General features: G+C 45.8%; 1 protein-coding gene across 4 annotated transcripts in view; it reads left to right on the forward strand.

Annotated features, from left to right (window-relative positions):
• Positions 1-15,696, forward strand: part of SEC16A (SEC16 homolog A, endoplasmic reticulum export factor) — a 32,063-nt gene extending 16,367 nt beyond the window's left edge. For 3 of the 4 annotated variants that reach the window (XM_073640763.1, XM_073640765.1, XM_073640766.1), the window contains 22 exons: positions 13-252; positions 458-555; positions 981-1,062; positions 1,195-1,312; positions 1,505-1,616; positions 1,864-1,969; positions 2,054-2,194; positions 3,030-3,143; positions 3,232-3,433; positions 7,726-7,962; positions 8,140-8,225; positions 8,548-8,595; positions 8,685-8,834; positions 9,234-9,311; positions 10,418-10,477; positions 10,597-10,717; positions 10,938-11,075; positions 11,410-11,501; positions 12,312-12,371; positions 13,139-13,198; positions 14,412-14,498; positions 14,837-15,696. In XM_073640763.1, coding sequence (XP_073496864.1) covers positions 13-252; positions 458-555; positions 981-1,062; positions 1,195-1,312; positions 1,505-1,616; positions 1,864-1,969; positions 2,054-2,194; positions 3,030-3,143; positions 3,232-3,433; positions 7,726-7,962; positions 8,140-8,225; positions 8,548-8,595; positions 8,685-8,834; positions 9,234-9,311; positions 10,418-10,477; positions 10,597-10,717; positions 10,938-11,075; positions 11,410-11,501; positions 12,312-12,371; positions 13,139-13,198; positions 14,412-14,498; positions 14,837-14,905 — 2,499 coding nt within the window. In that variant the 3' untranslated portion in view covers positions 14,906-15,696. The remainder of the gene's footprint in view (positions 1-12; positions 253-457; positions 556-980; positions 1,063-1,194; positions 1,313-1,504; positions 1,617-1,863; positions 1,970-2,053; positions 2,195-3,029; positions 3,144-3,231; positions 3,434-7,725; positions 7,963-8,139; positions 8,226-8,547; positions 8,596-8,684; positions 8,835-9,233; positions 9,312-10,417; positions 10,478-10,596; positions 10,718-10,937; positions 11,076-11,409; positions 11,502-12,311; positions 12,372-13,138; positions 13,199-14,411; positions 14,499-14,836) is intronic. The other variant, XM_073640764.1, reaches the window with a different exon arrangement.
• Positions 15,697-16,135: the final 439 nt, after the last annotated feature.

The raw sequence follows: 16,135 nt of genomic DNA on the forward strand, positions 1-16,135 counted from the left end.
TGTCTCTTGTAGACCGTCATAGGGACTGACATCGCAGAGCTTCTCCTCCAGGACCACAAAACCGTCTGGCTTCCAGGGAAATCACCAAACGAAACCAATCTGATCGATTTTACCAATGAGCCCCTAGAGCAGGAGGAGGAGTCCGGGGCGTCTCAGCTCTCCTTCCTCACAGACACCTTACCTAACTCGGGGGTTGTTCTGGAGAAGGAGACTGAGAGATTCAGGGAGCTGCTGCTTTTCGGACGTAAAAAGGTTAATGTCCTGTTAATTATTGACGCCTCCTGCACATTTCCTTTTCTCCTGTCTTGTTACTACTACGGAGTCCTGTGCACAGTTTCTCACTTTTCTTGTGACATATGATTCCTTTGCTTGCTGAATATTTCATGTGTCTGTCTGTGAGTGACAGTGGATCAGCGGCGCCCGTACTGAATTTCCACTTGAATATCTCTTTTCATAGGATGCACTGGAGTCTGCCATGAAGCACGGGCTGTGGGGCCACGCTCTGCTGCTGGCCAGTAAAATGGATAGTCGCACACACGCCCGAGTAATGACCAGGTAACGCATGCCAGAGATGATGTGTCATGTAAGCGATTGTCCTGCCGGTTTATCCCACGACATGTCACTTACTGCTTCGTGCGCTCACCACATGTCCTATTACACGGAGATCAGATTCTTCCCTTCCCATATTGTAGGAGCTTTTTACGTCATTGGGTTCTTTTGTTTGCATAGCCTCATTTATGCTCGCTACGCACTGGAAATACTTTTGTGGTGCAGTTTTAACTTTGATTCTTGCCCTACCTTATCCCCAGTAATCCCTGATACATTTTCAGTTCAGCAGTCTGGGGATAACTGTGAGATCAGCTATAGGAAGCTAGAGAGGATAGTCTGAGTAGATGTCGATGTACATCAGTCACCAGCAGCTATGGCAGGGAGGGTGGTAAATATCCAGAGCCATCATTTCTGTTGTGTTTGGTTTCTAGATTTGCCAACAGTCTCCCGATTAATGATCCCCTGCAGACTGTGTATCAGCTCCTCTCTGGGAGGATGCCGGCAGCCGCCACGGTGAGTGTCGGGGACTGGTATGGGTGACCACCTGTGCTCGCACATTATGACTCTGCAGCTCGCTCTGTTGAATGCCTTTATTCTTGTATATTTGCATTGGAGAATGTTACAATATAAAATGGCTCATTGCAGTGTTGTGGAGATGAAAAATGGGGCGACTGGCGACCACATCTTGCTATGGTGCTTTCCAACTTAACCAATAATGTGGATGTACCAACTCGGACCATCGGGACTATGGGAGATACTCTGGGTGAGTCTGACTAGTGGTGGTCCGCACTGCAGATATTGTACATTAATGTAAGCTGCTGCCTGGAGGTCTGTGATAACTTGTGTACTGATGCATTCCCAAGAAATAATGCTTTGGTGTAGAATTATACGAAGGTTTGAAACTTTACATCTTGTCTAACTGGATTCTCACATTAAATAATTTCCCATCTCCCAGCGTCCCGAGGGCTCCTAGAAGCCGCTCATTTCTGCTATTTAATGGCACAGGTCGGTTTTGGCGTATTCACTAAGAAAACAACCAAGTTAGTTCTCATCGGCTCCAACCACAGGTGAGAACACGGCATGAAAATACTTTAATGGCCAATGACGTTAACCTGCACCATACATGCATAACAATTGTTTTACACATTCACCGCCAACTACTGTCTGCTGTTATCCACCACTCCTTCTGAGGGTGCGCGCACTAATGATTTAGTAGCATAAGTACACATCAGGTGCCCAGTGGTCTTTTCTTGTGCTAATCATATGAATTTACTTAGATTTTATGTTTTGTGATTTTTGAATTTTTTTTCTCAGTTTGCCTTTTACTAAGTTTGCCTCTAATGAAGCCATCCAGAGAACAGAGGCTTATGAGTACGCCCAGTCACTGGGGGCGCAGACCATCTCCCTCCCCAATATTCAGGTAACATGCTGTGGGAATAGATGGGTTCAGCACTGCTCTGCGATGTGACCTAGCTCGGGGATTACAGTAGATTTATTCTCGCAGGTTTTCAAGTTCATCTATGCTTGTCGGCTGGCTGAATATGGCCTCTCCGCTCAGGCCTTCCATTATTGTGAAGTCATCTCCAAGACTATTACCAAGCACCCATCCTACTACTCTTCCGTACTGGTGGGCCAGCTGCTTGAGGTGAATATTTCCTACCCCATTTATATGCAGCAGAATAATAACGGCTCTGTGGATTTTTACATCATTACATCCCATGATTCCTGATGGAAAACTTCCAGATTCACGCCATTAAATAGCAGTGGGGCGTAGCCTTGTATGTGTTCCCTGGCACATCAACGATTGAAATCTGTGTTGGACCTTCTTCTGCCATGGTAGTATTTGCCTACAGCTTAGGTTTTGCTATAGTTTTACCTGGTCTGGGAAATATTAGGCTGAGTCCTTGCTGGATACATTTTTCCTTTCATGATACATTGTGACAAGACCATGCAGGACTGTATGAATATAGAAACAACGTGAACATATACCCTGCTGTAAGTAAATAAGTAAAAGTAATAGTGCATATATATAACTTGGGGAACTTGGTAAACACCGTTTTTGATCAAAAAAAGCGTAAAAGTCATCCCACCAGTGCCAAGGTGTACCCAAATTCGTTATGGTCCTAACCTCTAGTATTAAAACCTTTACTATTTGTCAAAGTAATGTCAATGTGAATAAGGGCCGAGAGGGATCAGGTGCCAAATATGGGATACCCAGCAAATGGGAAGCTATATAAACGTAATGCCAAGCTCAAAGGCCAAACCCTTATCTGCACTGAGTGCAGAAACCTGAAACATAACCAAAAAAATGATCTAGAGTATTAGTGGCTATACTTGCAAAATAAGAGGATGTTGACACTGAATATATGTGCATCTGTGATATTTGGGGACCCGATTGGGTCTTGTGCACTAATTATGTCATTACTGCATGGAGCCCTTGTGAGGCTGTTAACCTTGTGTATGTTGCTGCTGTTTTTCAGGTGTCCTCACATTTGAGGTTTTTCGATCCTCAGTTAAAGGAGAAACCCGAGCAGGAGTTATTTGTGGAGCCGTCCTGGCTTCTTAGGCTGCGCCACTTGGACATGCAGATGAAGGTAGGCTTATAGCTTTTCAGGCAGATGTTTTTGATGGAGTAGGACGGGGTGAACCAATGTTTCTCTTGTTGTATTACACCTCTTTTAGCAAGGCACTGTGGTATACAACACTGGCAGGACGACTCCACAGCAGTACGCCTGCAGCACGCCAAGCTCGGAGCAAGACCATGTCAGCCAGTCGGAGGGCATCGCTGCTATACACGATGTGCCCGTCATGACAGATAATCCGCTGCTGACCAACTTCCTCCCCAACATGGCATCCACTCAGGGGGTTCAACTGGCGCTGCCAGGTAAGGGCACAATCCATGACATTTTACTTCATTAATGGGAGGCCGACGAGTAGCGTTTCCCCTCCTGTGTCATGTAATCGGATGTTTTACTCACTGTCTTAATGGGGTCACAAACCAACACTGAGAGGGGGGCAGTGATAAACCAGAGAGAAAATGAATGCACAGGATCGTAGGCATTGATTCCTCAACACAAATGGTGCAGAAATTTTACAAAGTTGAGTGATGTCCACCATGCTTGTCCTGGCTAGTGGTCTGTTGGATTTGGGCACAACAGACATAGGTGCGTACGGTTTATGTTTATGTACAGCACTAGGAGAGTGATCTTATAGTGGCTTGTGAAAGCATCCCACCCTCCCTCCCTTGGCTTTTTACCTTTTTTGTTACATTACAACCTGTGTAAATGTACTTGTAATTTGATTTGTGTGTGATGCATCAGCACTAAATAGTCAAAGATGAAGTGAGAAAAAAAATCTAGGATCAAATAGCTAAAAATTACCATGTGCATATGTATTTACCCCTTTTGCTATGAAGCCCTTAAAAATCTCTGGTGCAAACAATTACCTTCATAAGTCACATGCTTAGTGAAAGGAAGCCTACCTGTGTGCAATCTAAGTATCACATGCTCTGTCAGTATATACACTTTACCTTTTCTGAAAGGCCACAGAGGCTGCAACACCATTAAGCAAGAGTCTCCACTAGCCAAACAACACCATGAAGACCAAGGAGATCTCCAAACAAGTCAGGGACAAAGTTGTTGAGAAGTAAAAGTCAGGGTTGGTTCTGAAAAAAAATATCCCAATCTCTGATGATCCCCTGCAGCACCATCAAATCCCTTATCAAATGGAAAAAACATGGTACCACAACAAACTTGCCAAGAGTGGGCCACCAACCACAACCCTCAGCCGGGGCAAGAAGGGCATTAATCAGAGAGGCAGCACAGAGACCAAAGGTAACCCTGAAGAAGCTGCAGAGTTCCCAAACAGAGACTGGAGGATCTGTCCATACAACCACAATAAGCCGTACACTCCATAGAGGTGGCCTTTATGGAAGAGTGGGCAGAAAAAAAGCCTTTACTTACACAAATTGTAAGGCTTGTTTTGAGTTTGCCAAAAGACAAGTGTGGGAGTCTCCCCAAATGTATGGAGGAAGATGCTGTGGTCAGATAATTGAACTTTTTGGCCATTAAGGTAAACGCTATGTCTGGCAGCAAACCAACACAGCTGATCATCCGGAGAACACCATCCCCACAGTGAAACATGATGGGGGCAGCCTCATGCTTTGGGGCTGTGTATCAGCAGCAGGGACAAGCAAAATGATCCGAGTCAAGGGGAAGATGGAGGGTGCAAAATACTGGGATATTCTTGGGCAAAATCGGTTTGTCAGTGATTTGAGACTGTCTTGTTTGAATGGAAGACCTTCGTCCCAATGACCCAAAGCATACTGCTAAAGCAGCACTTGGGTGGTTTAAGGGGAAATGTGTAAATGTTTTGGAGTGGCCTAGTCAAAGCCCAGACCTTAATCTAATTGTGGCCAGACTTTAAGATTGCTGTTCACCAGAGGAAACCATCTAACTTGAAGGCGCTGGAGCAGTTTTGCCTTGAGGAATGGGCAAAAATCCCAGCGGCTAGATGTGGAAAGCTTATAGAGACTTATCCAAAGCGACTTGCAGCTGTAATTGCTGCAGAAGGAGGCTCTACAAAGTACTGACTTTAGGGGGGTGAATAGTTATGCACACTGAAGTTTTCAGTTATTTTATCCTATTTGTTTGCTTCACAATAAAAAGAAAGCCAAATGTTCACAGTTGTAGACATGTTTTTTACATGAACTGATGCAAACCCTCAAAAAACAGTGCAATTCCAGGTTGTGAGGTAGCAAAACACAAAAACTGGCAAGGGGGTAAATACTTTCGCAGGCCACTGTAGATATTGTCTGTTCATGTGCTCTACGGGCGGCACGGTGCCTCAGTGGTTAGCACTGCAGCCTTGCAGCGCTGGGGTCCTGGGTTCAAATCATAACCAAGGACAACATCTGCAAGGAGTTTGTATGTTCTCCCCGTGGGTTTCCTCCCACACTCTAAAGACATACTGATAGGGAATCTAGATTGTGAGCCCCGATGGGGACAGCGACGATAATGTATGTAAAGCGCTGCGGAATATGTTAGCGCTATATAAAAATAAAGATTATTATTATCCCAATTGGTGAGTATCCTGTTGATTTTAAGAATTTAATTCCATATCAAAGTAGTTCTGTTATGTTCCACTACATATAGTCATGGCCGAAACTGTTGGCGCCCTTGAAATTGTTCCAGAAAATGAAGTCTTTCTCCCAGAAAATTATTGCAATTACAGATGTTTTGTTATACATACTGTAGGTTTATTTCATTTGTGTGTACTGGAACAAAACAAAAAACAGGAGGAAAAAAGGCAAATTGGACATGATTTCACACAAAATCCCAGAAATGGGCCGGACAAAAAGGTTGCCACCTTTCTTAAATTGTGGGTAAACAATTTTGTTTCAAGAGTGATGCTCGTTCAAACTCACCTGTGGCAAGTAACCGGTGTGGGCAATTTGAAATCACACCTGAAACCTGATAAAAAGGGGAGAAATTGACTCAATCTTTGCATTGTGTGTCTGTGTTTGCCACACTAAGCATAGAGATCAGAAAGAGGAGAAGAGAACTGTCTGAGGACTTGAGAAATAAAATTTTTGAACAACATCAACAATCTCAAGGATACAAGTCCATCTCCAGAGATCTTGATGTTCCTTTGTTCATGGTGCGCAACATAATCAAGAAGTTTACAACCCATGGCAGTGTAGATAATCTCCCTGTACGTGGACGGCAGAGAAAAATTGATGAACGAATGCAATGCAGGATAGTCTGGATGGTGGATAAGCAGCCCCAATCAAGTTCTAAAGAAATTCAAGGTGTTCTGCAGGCTCAGGGTGCATCACTGTCAGCGAGAACTATCCGTTGACATTTGAATGAAATGAAACGCTATGGCAGGAGGACCCCACTGCTGACTCAGATATAAAAAAGCTATACTTTTGTAGTTTGCCAAAATGTATGTTGATTAAGCCAAAATCGTTCTTTGAAAGTATCTTGTGGACAGATGAGACCAAGATAGTGCTTTTTGGTAAAGCACATCATTCTACTGTTTACCGAAAACTAAATGAAACCTACAAACAAAAGAACACAGTACCTACAGTCAAATATGGTGGAAGTTCAAAGATGTTTTGGGGTTGTTTTGCTGCCTCTGGTACTGGGTGCCTTGACTCTGCAAGGTATCATGAAATCTGAAGATTACCAACGGATTTTGGGATGCAATGTAGTGTCCAGTGTCAGAAACCTGGGTTTGAGTCCTAGGTCATGGGTCTTCCAGCAGGACAATGGCTCCAAACATACGTCGAGAAGCCCCCAGAAATGGATGGAAACAAAGTGCTGGAGAGTTCTGAAGTGGCCAGCAATGAATCCGGATCTAAATCCCATTGATCACCTGTGGAGAGATCTTAAAATTGCTGTTGGGAGAAGGCGCCTTCAAATATGAGCGACCTGGAGCAGTTTGCCAAAGAAGAGTGGTCCAAAATTCCAGTTGAGAGAAGTAAGAAGCTTGTTGATGGTTATAGGAAGCGATTGACTGCAGTTATTTATTCCAAAGGGTGTGCAACCAAATATTAAGTTGAGGGTGCCAACAGTTTTGTCCGGCCCATTTTTGGGATGTTGTGTGAAATTCTGTCCAATTTGCCTTATCTTTCAGGTTTTTTTTGTTGTTCCAATACACACAAAGGAAATAAACACGTGTATAACAAAACATGTGTAAGTGCAATAATTTTCTGGGAGAAATAATTCATTTTCTGGAACAATTTCAAAGGTGCCAACACTTTTGGCCATGACTGTACAAAAGCGTGTTGTGACATTTCTGTGATTAGTTGGTGACTAGTCCATGTCTTTCTGTTACGAGCTCAGCCCCTGGTGATGACCAGGGTGTGTAGATTAGTCTTGCTCTCCGCAATGCTGTGAGAAGTGGTAGATGAATTGTGACATGACCGGAGTGACTGTTGCCGACATGTCCTGCTATCTGGAGCTGAGAGGTGACAGACGTAAGATGGGTGGTGTTTCCTGGTGAGGGTGCCACATAGCCTGCTATAACGGCGGATACACCAGGATGTGTGTACTTGACTTCTGTCCAGGGATATTTCATTATAATCTTTGTACCAGGGGCCCATTATTGTTTTAATTGTAAAGGTGTTCATGATTTTTGTTCTAGATTTTTACATATATTTTTTATTTCCAGGTCCTGATAACACTGCTGCTCTTTATCCACCACCTCTTCCCCCAGTCAGTGATCTGCCGAGCACTGTCCCACCCCACGCCTTTATACCTGCATCCATGCCCCCCGCACCTGGACTAGGGTTTGTACCTGTAAGCAGTGAACAGGTGCCCACGTATACCCCAGCTCCCATGGAAACTGTACCAAGCCCCCCTCACTCTGCGGGGTTCACTCCTCCAGAGCAGTGGATCCAGGATCCAGGTGAGTTGATTACTCAGAATCTGCGCCACATGGGACGGACTTCCACTTTCGTGGCCTCATGTTCTTCTTACATATCTGTGCTTGTGTGACCTACATTGGTGTAGGGTCTGCTGGATCTATCCGCTGATCCATGGAGCATGTGTAGAAGAAGCTTTATTCATTCTTATTTGTCTTAAGCCATGCAGAGACCGCCTACAAACTCCCCCACCAAAACCACCTTCCATGACTCTGGATTTGACTTCTATGGTGAAATGGCAAAAATGGTAAGTATCCATGTCCTGAGTAATCTATAGAATCATACGCAGTGATCCTACAGGGCAAAACTTAGCCCAACTCCTGTGTCTAAAGGCATACACAAAACTGTGTGACTAAGAGAGGGGACGCGAACATGCCAGACGCCAATACAATATACGGAAATGGCTAAGACATTGTATTACAAATGACGTGTTGTCGAATTTAATTTAAACAAGGTTATTGCATTGGTGTCTGGCATTCTCCCCCACCCACCCCCCGCCTCTTTGTCATAGAAGCACACGCAGGGTAAATGCTGCTGTCGGTGATTATTTCCCATTGCTGTTCTCTCAGGCTCCAGGACCGAGGTCCAGAACGGTGTCTCAGTCGTCATCTCATATGGTGAGCTGCTAACTACTGTGCATTATATGGAGATTCACCTTCTGCTCCACATTGTCCCTCTCACTGTATAATCGTGTTTTTATGTACAGAGACGGACCCGGACCACCTCTGAATCCTCCACCCATTCAGTCGGGTCTAACCGGAGGAGTTCCATCGGTTTACAGCCATCACCTCCACCTATTCCTGAAATGAAAAAGCCTGAACACAAGAAAGAAGTGAAGGCCATTGCTTCACATGGGGTGAGCGGTGCTCTGCTGCAGCTGGCCATAGAGACCAAGTGGTCACATTAGTGCTGTTATGTTGCTGTACAAAGCTGTGGGTTTGGAGCATTACAACAGCTCTGTAATCCCCTATAGAAGTTCTTCTCACTGCCTTATAAGCCAGAAGGTAAGCGGCACTTTATGGAATTGCTGTACGAGCCGTTCTCTGAGCACTAGTAGAGTCTAGCTGCGCTATGTCAGTACAGGATCTCGCTACTGAATAAGAATGGCTGCCGCAGCGTTTCCTGAGAGCCTGACCATGAAGTTCAGCAAAACTCACTGATAAGAAGCTGCATCACTGACCCTTCTGTGTTGTACATTGTAACGGAAGCTCAGCATTTAGTCCTTATACTTGTCTCTCTTCGAACCATTTTGTAGAGCGGTAGAAGTTGGTTTGGCTGGCTGATGAGGAAAGGAAAGAACGAAGCTCACCTGCCAGATGACAGGAATAAATCTGTAAGGATGAGCAGCTTGTATTCTGCTTTCTGTGCTGTAGGGCAGCGTTGTCCACCTGTGTCTCTCCTGCCGCCTCTTCCTTAGACAGTCACCAGGTTTATGTCCAATCTGAGGACAGGCCCTCATCTGGCGCTGTGGTAGATGTGCTAGTTCTCTTAAAGACATTGTTTACCTCCTGCATTGTGAGCGGATGATGGAGCTCGTGAATGTGGACCACTCAGCTCTCACTGCAGGGGGTAAACTGTGATCTTCTGCAACTTAATGAATATTGCAAGTGACTGTGCCTGCTTCTGGGACTCAGTCGTTTCTTTGATAGGATAACATACACCTGGTGACAGGTTCCCTTTAAAGGTGTTTTCCAGTTTTTACATGAATTACTCTTATGGCTTAGATATGTATAAAATAACAGAGCTTTTACTCGCCTGCCCGGGTCCAGAAATGACTCTCTGCCCTATTCTCCATGTATTGGCTGCAGCAATAGTGTTTTGACTACATCACTCGTAACCGCTGCAACCAATCACTGGACTCAGCGCTTCTGCCATTGTCGACCACACAAGATGCTGAACCCAGTGATAGGTCGACGTCAACTCTGCTGCTCATCAAGGACCAGAACAGCAACAGAGTGGCAGCGTTGGCACCAGGGGGGGTGAGCAAAAGCTTAGTATGATAAGTTGTACGTCTCTGAGCCTATGGAGTAATAAAAGTTAAAACAGGACGACCCCTTCTAAACATTCTGATACTCCTCACTGTATCAAGAAATTGTGACTCCCAAGAATCAATCAGTTGTCCACATTTTCTCCTCCTGCTTTGCTGGGAAAGCTGTCTGACAGTGTATGTCCCCCATTCTGACTCCCATAGGACTAGTCTTCTGAAGGGCAAATCATCCCTCTGCTTGATGTCCAGTCTATGTTGTGGCTGCCATAATCGCCCATGATCTCCATCTGCTCTGGGGGAGCTCTGCCGCTTTGTATGGTATCAGCACTGTATTGTGTGGCATTCTTTGCCGGTTGGCTTCCCTGGTGCCTGCAGATCGTCGTCCCGAGTGTTTGACTCCTGGCACATTGCATTTTGCCGGTCACTTGCTGAAGGCTTTTTTTGTGTTGTAGATAGTGTGGGATGAAGCACGACAGCGATGGATTAACCAGGATGAGCCGGAAGGAGAGGATGTGAGTATCCAACTGCCGGCGTTTGCTTTTCGGGACCAGTTGTGTCTCGTCCTTATTGAAGGATAGATGGTGGTTATTCTGTACTTCTTTTTGATCCAAATGATATATTTTAATTCCAGAACAAGCCGCTACCACCTCCTCCGTCCAGCATGCCTAAAAGATCTCTGGCTGTTCCTTCAGGCCCAGGATTACCAAGCGCTCCCCCTAATCCTTCAGTTAACATGTTCTCCATAAAAGCAGGTACAAGTAACGCTTTCTTCAATCCAGATCAGTGGCGTAGGGAACCCAGCAGTGCGACCCCTGACGTCATAATCTACAGATATGCTATTGCTCTGAGACCAGACTACCCCTTGCCTTAGTTGCTACTGGCATTTGGCTACACGAGACCTGATTCTCTATTTTCTTTCCATGAGTAGCGCTGACATATTCTGAGTGCACTCGTTCTGCTTGTCCTCCTCAGGTGGAGCGCGGGCCCGATATGTGGATGTGTTAAACCCAGGAGGCAACAGACCTACCAACTCTGTGCCGCCACCAGCTGATCTGTTTGCTCCCTTGACCCCGATGCCAATCCCTACAAATCTCTTTGTCCCAAATGCAGGTATCTGATGCTGTTAGTCTCATCTTCATTTTCGGTGAACTCTGTAAGTGGTATATGTTTAGCCTGCATGTTTCATTTTTCTATGTAACTTACTGAGCAGCATTTATTCCAATGCATAAACTGATCCTAAATTATTGTAGATAAGAAGTTATATCTCTAAGTATTATGTGCCTTCCGATCAAATCCATCATCTAGATCCTCCACAGCAGGAGCTGCTCTCTGCACCCACTCTCTGATCTTGATAATCGCAGTCAATCCTTGGGGTTCTGTGATCTCAGTGGATTGGTGCTGTGATGTTTGCATGATCCAAATATATTTCCATTGTTTTTGACAGTCCCAGAAGAGGCTCACCCCTCTGTAGGTTCTGAGGCAGAAATGGTACAGCCGTCTGATCAACCTGGCATCGACGGCTCCGCACAGACGCAGGTGAGACGCCGCATTCACTCGTCGTGTTTGGGTTGAAGCATTAGTGGAGCGGTTACTGAGTGGCCAAATACTGCACTGATTTGCAGCTAAACAAAAAGGAAAGACTTTTTGGTATTTAATCATAACCTTCTTGCATCACATGCTCTAAATTTTCAGCCAAATAATGAACATTACATAGCAAGATACTTTTATTATCATCTTGTTCCCCTGCCTCCTGGATTCTTGTTTGCCGGGGGTGCTTCTAATGATTGGAAGTTTGGCGCAGCAGTATGGTCGTGCCGATTCTGATCTGTTCTCTCTCAGATGCTGAAAGCGCGGGTAGCTTTCTTCTGCAGCATCTTGGAGTAGCTGGCTGGGATCTGGAGCCAACAGCTTGCCCCAGCAATACTGTCAGCTACAGAGCTGTGCTTACAAGCTTGAATGGAAAGTGACCATCCACCTCTGGTTATACAGCAGTGGTGGCTGGTAACCTAGAAGGGAATGGCTCTCATAGTTTATCCCAGGACCTGATGAAAGTCATTCTCACTACCAGGAGTTTCTATCGTCTAATGGGGCCTAACAACTTTCACATTTGAGAGTGATCCAGTATTACAATATCATGGTGCAGATTATTGCAGACATTTTGTACTGTCCCATCAGAAATCCCCAAGTGTGCCATCGATGAATGGAAATTTCTGCTGAATCTGCTGCCTGTGAATGTAAAGTAGCAGCTGCTCCAGGCGGTGGGAGTCGTTCTGGTCTCTGCAGCAGCGTTCTGTGCTTCTGCTTCATAAGCACATGATCAATATATTTTTATCACTTCTCTTTTAGTTTTTGGCGCCTGGACTGGATCTCCCAGCAACTAATCATGAGGATGTCCCCTCTGGAGAGGTAAGGTCCAGCATGATCAGATGGTCACCCCTAATCTGCATCGTGTCATTTCTCATCATCATTCATTACTTGTGACATAACTGATGGGGAGGAGCATGCAGTTGCTGTGAATAATACAGAGGCGCCCCTCAATATACCTGTAAGTGGTAGAGCTCTGTTTGCCGTCACTGTTCTCATACAGGGCAGAGGATGGGCATCCAAACGTGTGTAGCAGCTTGTGATTCCTACAAAGCTGCTACTTTTTGGGTCCATTTGGGATGATATTAACTCTCCCAGCAGTGTCCATCCTCTATGGGTAAAGTTTCGATCTTCTAGTGCAAAGAGCTGCACTTGACGTCGGAGTCAAATTTACCTTCTTGAGGCTCTTGGGCTGTGGTCTCACATTGGGTTTGGTTCTGCGGCCTCCAAGAAGCAGCTTCCTAAATGTAATGTATCTGTGCGGCCGTTACCGATAGACAAGCCGTGTATAATTAACCTCCAGCGCTACAGTAACTTAGGAATCGGCTTCTTAGCAGCCGCACCTCTGACGCTCACTAAAACCTCCGTGTGACCCTGGCCTAAGACCCCTTCCCCAACCTTTGCTCTCCACACTTTCCGACACTGTGGGGAGTGGCCGTCTGCGGTGTTCGGCATCCGGCTGTTTTTCTGCTACTGCCCGGCGTTTGCGGTATTTCGATCGGACTTCTGCAGGATGTCACGCACGATGATTTGCATGATAATTTCTCATTTTATTTTTGTGTGTGGATTTTTGCTTTTTTTCTTTGTAGCTTTCTCGGTCTAGTTCTCTGAGTTCCTTATCTCGTGAAGTAAGCCAGCATTTTCATCAGGTACATGCCGCTGGCTGCCATTGTTGTCATCGTTCTTTTTACCACCTCGTTTTTCTTTTTTTAACACGTTTCATGCACTAATTTTGCTTGCCTTCTATGTTACCCTTGTCCTAACCCTGTGGAGGAGGCAGCAATCGCTCTGCGCACTCGTTGCCCCACTTCTTACACTTCCCAGTTACTCAAGCTATGGACCCCGGCAGTCGCTCCCCAGTCTGTACAGCGCTCACCCTCTTCTGTAGATGGAGCTTCTGTTTTGCTCATCTCTATTGTACTCCATTTAATCTTCTCCCCGTACACATTTCTGCTTGCTGTCAATGAATACAAAAATCCTGCCATGGTCTTCTACTTCTCACATAGGTGCCCACTAATTACAGCCAGGGCCCTCCCAATGAGATGTGAAGGACTAAATCAATTCATTGACAGCAAGCTGAGCTTTTGGAAGTGGAGGGGCACTATAGCACAAGGTATATTAGATGTTATACTTTCATGGTACAAGTCAATATTGGAAGTTGGCTCTTATGCTCCTGTCACTTCCAAAGCTGTCGTGACCTTTTGATTGCAGCTTTGGGTGTGAATAGAGTATAAGCAATGATTTGTATCGTGTTCCCTTTATTCACACTTGTCTATTGCTGACTCCATGGCCGCTTCCAGTGCTGCTGTCTGCACACTCATGTGGATGGTGCGTGCACGCTCCAACAGACCTTCTGAGCTTGGGTTTGTGTCTTGGGCTTTGGTTCCTGACTAATACATTAACGGCACAGTATGTGCATACTGCGGAGCCTGCCTGTTCTGCCACACCCGGTACATGCAGCATGCCCCTTCCTCCGGTCCCTGGACCTTTTCTTCACCGCCGTGGTCTCCTGGATCATCTGGTGCGCCGTGAAGGAGTTTTCCTGCAGAGCTGTAGACGTGGGTTATAGGAATCGGAGAAATGAGGGGGTCTCTGCATAATGAAAAGCTCCAGGGCTGATTCCATTCCTCACTAGTTGTTCCCCAACGCCCGTTGTGTGTGGAGACATCTGATGCCTGGCTGAAGCTGATGTCATTACGACCTAGATGAGAAGTAGTGGGGTGACTGCCTGGTCAGCCAGTGGCAACTGCCGGTCGGCCGGGGTCACCTGGTCACCACTGTCCAGCTCTGTGTGCAGGCTCCTTCACTGGCGTTGCGAAATAACAGCTGTAGATCTGACCCTACTTATGTCGCTTCTTCCAGGTCTCTGGTAACATGGCTCCCAGCGGTGGAGGTCCTCCCCCTCCTGCTGCCGCCGTTCCCTTCTATAATCCTGCAAGTTTTGCACAAGTAAGTAACGGCAGAATAGTGACCACAGCTTTGGAGGTGACTGGAGAGTAAGACACAATGTAATGGCAGAATAGTGACCACAGATCTGAAGGAATAGATGTGATGTAACAGCAGAATAGTGACCGCAGATTTGGAAGAAACTGGAGTATAAGGCACAATGTAACGGCAGAAAAATGATCGCAGCTTTGGAGGTGACTGGAGAGTAAGACACGATGTAACGGCAGAATAATAACTGCTGCCTTGGAGTTGACTGGAGAATAAGATGTGATTTATCATTGCAGATCCTTCTCTTATGTTGTGTAACACATCTGACCTGACTTTCCCTCCTGTACCCGCAGCCTCCAGCCTCATCAGGCGTAGCGCGGCCTGGACGACTTGGTCAGCGTAAATATCCATCTCTGAAGTAGATCCGCCATCCGTTGTGAATCGTCACAAACATTTCACAGGTTCCTGACTGCAATTTCCAGCAAATCTGAGCAGGAGACATGAATTCATCTTCTGGGTGATGTGATTGATGCCCGGTCTGATCAGAAAGCACTGGTTTGCATCGAATGCCCCTCCTCCTCGGCTCCCATGGGCCTGGAACATTCTAGAACAAATCTATGGAGAGTAAATGTGGCTCCTTGTGGCCTTTCCCTTCTTGTCCTCATCGCTGCACAGGACGAGTGCTGAGGTCCTCCATAAAATAGAATGGCCATGGTGAGGCAGCGCTCCTCCCCTCCCCCACCCAGAGAATAATAATATATTAAGACTGTGACTAATGAAAGCAAGAAGATTTCACCCCGTAGTCGAACTGTAGGCGACGTCTCCCTGGAATCTGCCGCGTGTATAGCCTTTTGTAACATAGGTCTGGTGGGTGGGGGGTCAGTGGCAGCACTTCTGCTGTAGACCCCTCCTCCTCCTGTAGATTTCATCCTCATTTTTCCGATTTTCTGATCTGTGATTTTTTTTTTAAGTGCAATATAATTAATTCTCTGATTAAACGAATCCTGGAAGTAAATCAAGGAAATTTCCGCCGCGTGCTTGAAGCGAAGACTTAGTTCTTACCGCCCCTCCCCTGTCTTCCTGTGTCTTAAAGAGACTGCGTGCTCGGCTTCTAAGGGATGTGCAGGACGTCCGCGTGACGAAGACTGAACGCTTTTAAATGTTTTTTAAAATTATTTAAATAAAAAAATGCACAAAAGCTTTGATTTCACAACATGAGGAGCGATCACTGTGCGGGGGGAATCGGTGGGAGCACATGAGGAGTGTACTATCACTAGCAGAATAGTGAGTGCAGCTCTGGAGTATGATGCAGGCGTTAACTCAGAATCAGTACAGGGTAAGTAATGTAAGTACACAGTGACTGCACCAGCAGAATAGTGAGCGCAGCTCAGGAGTATAATACAAGCTGCTGTTTTGTGTCTCTGCTGTGGTTTATAGTGATGTGTTACAGTAATACCTCCTGGCTGGTTCACGCTCGCTTTGATCTCCGATGCTTCTTTTATGGACAGAAGCGGCCATATCTGGGGTTCAGCAGTACCACACCCCAGAGGGCTCAGGCTGGGCAGTGATGGATCATTATGCAGTGAAGTAGAAAACTTGAAGACGTAAGATGCTGTGACCAGAAGGCTATTCCGTCTATTGGGCATTGTCCC

The sequence above is a fragment of the Phyllobates terribilis genome, unplaced genomic scaffold, assembly GCF_046119375.1.
Source record: "Phyllobates terribilis strain yellow unplaced genomic scaffold, ASM4611937v1 Scaffold_7__3_contigs__length_470593459, whole genome shotgun sequence".
NCBI lineage: Eukaryota > Metazoa > Chordata > Amphibia > Anura > Dendrobatidae > Phyllobates > Phyllobates terribilis.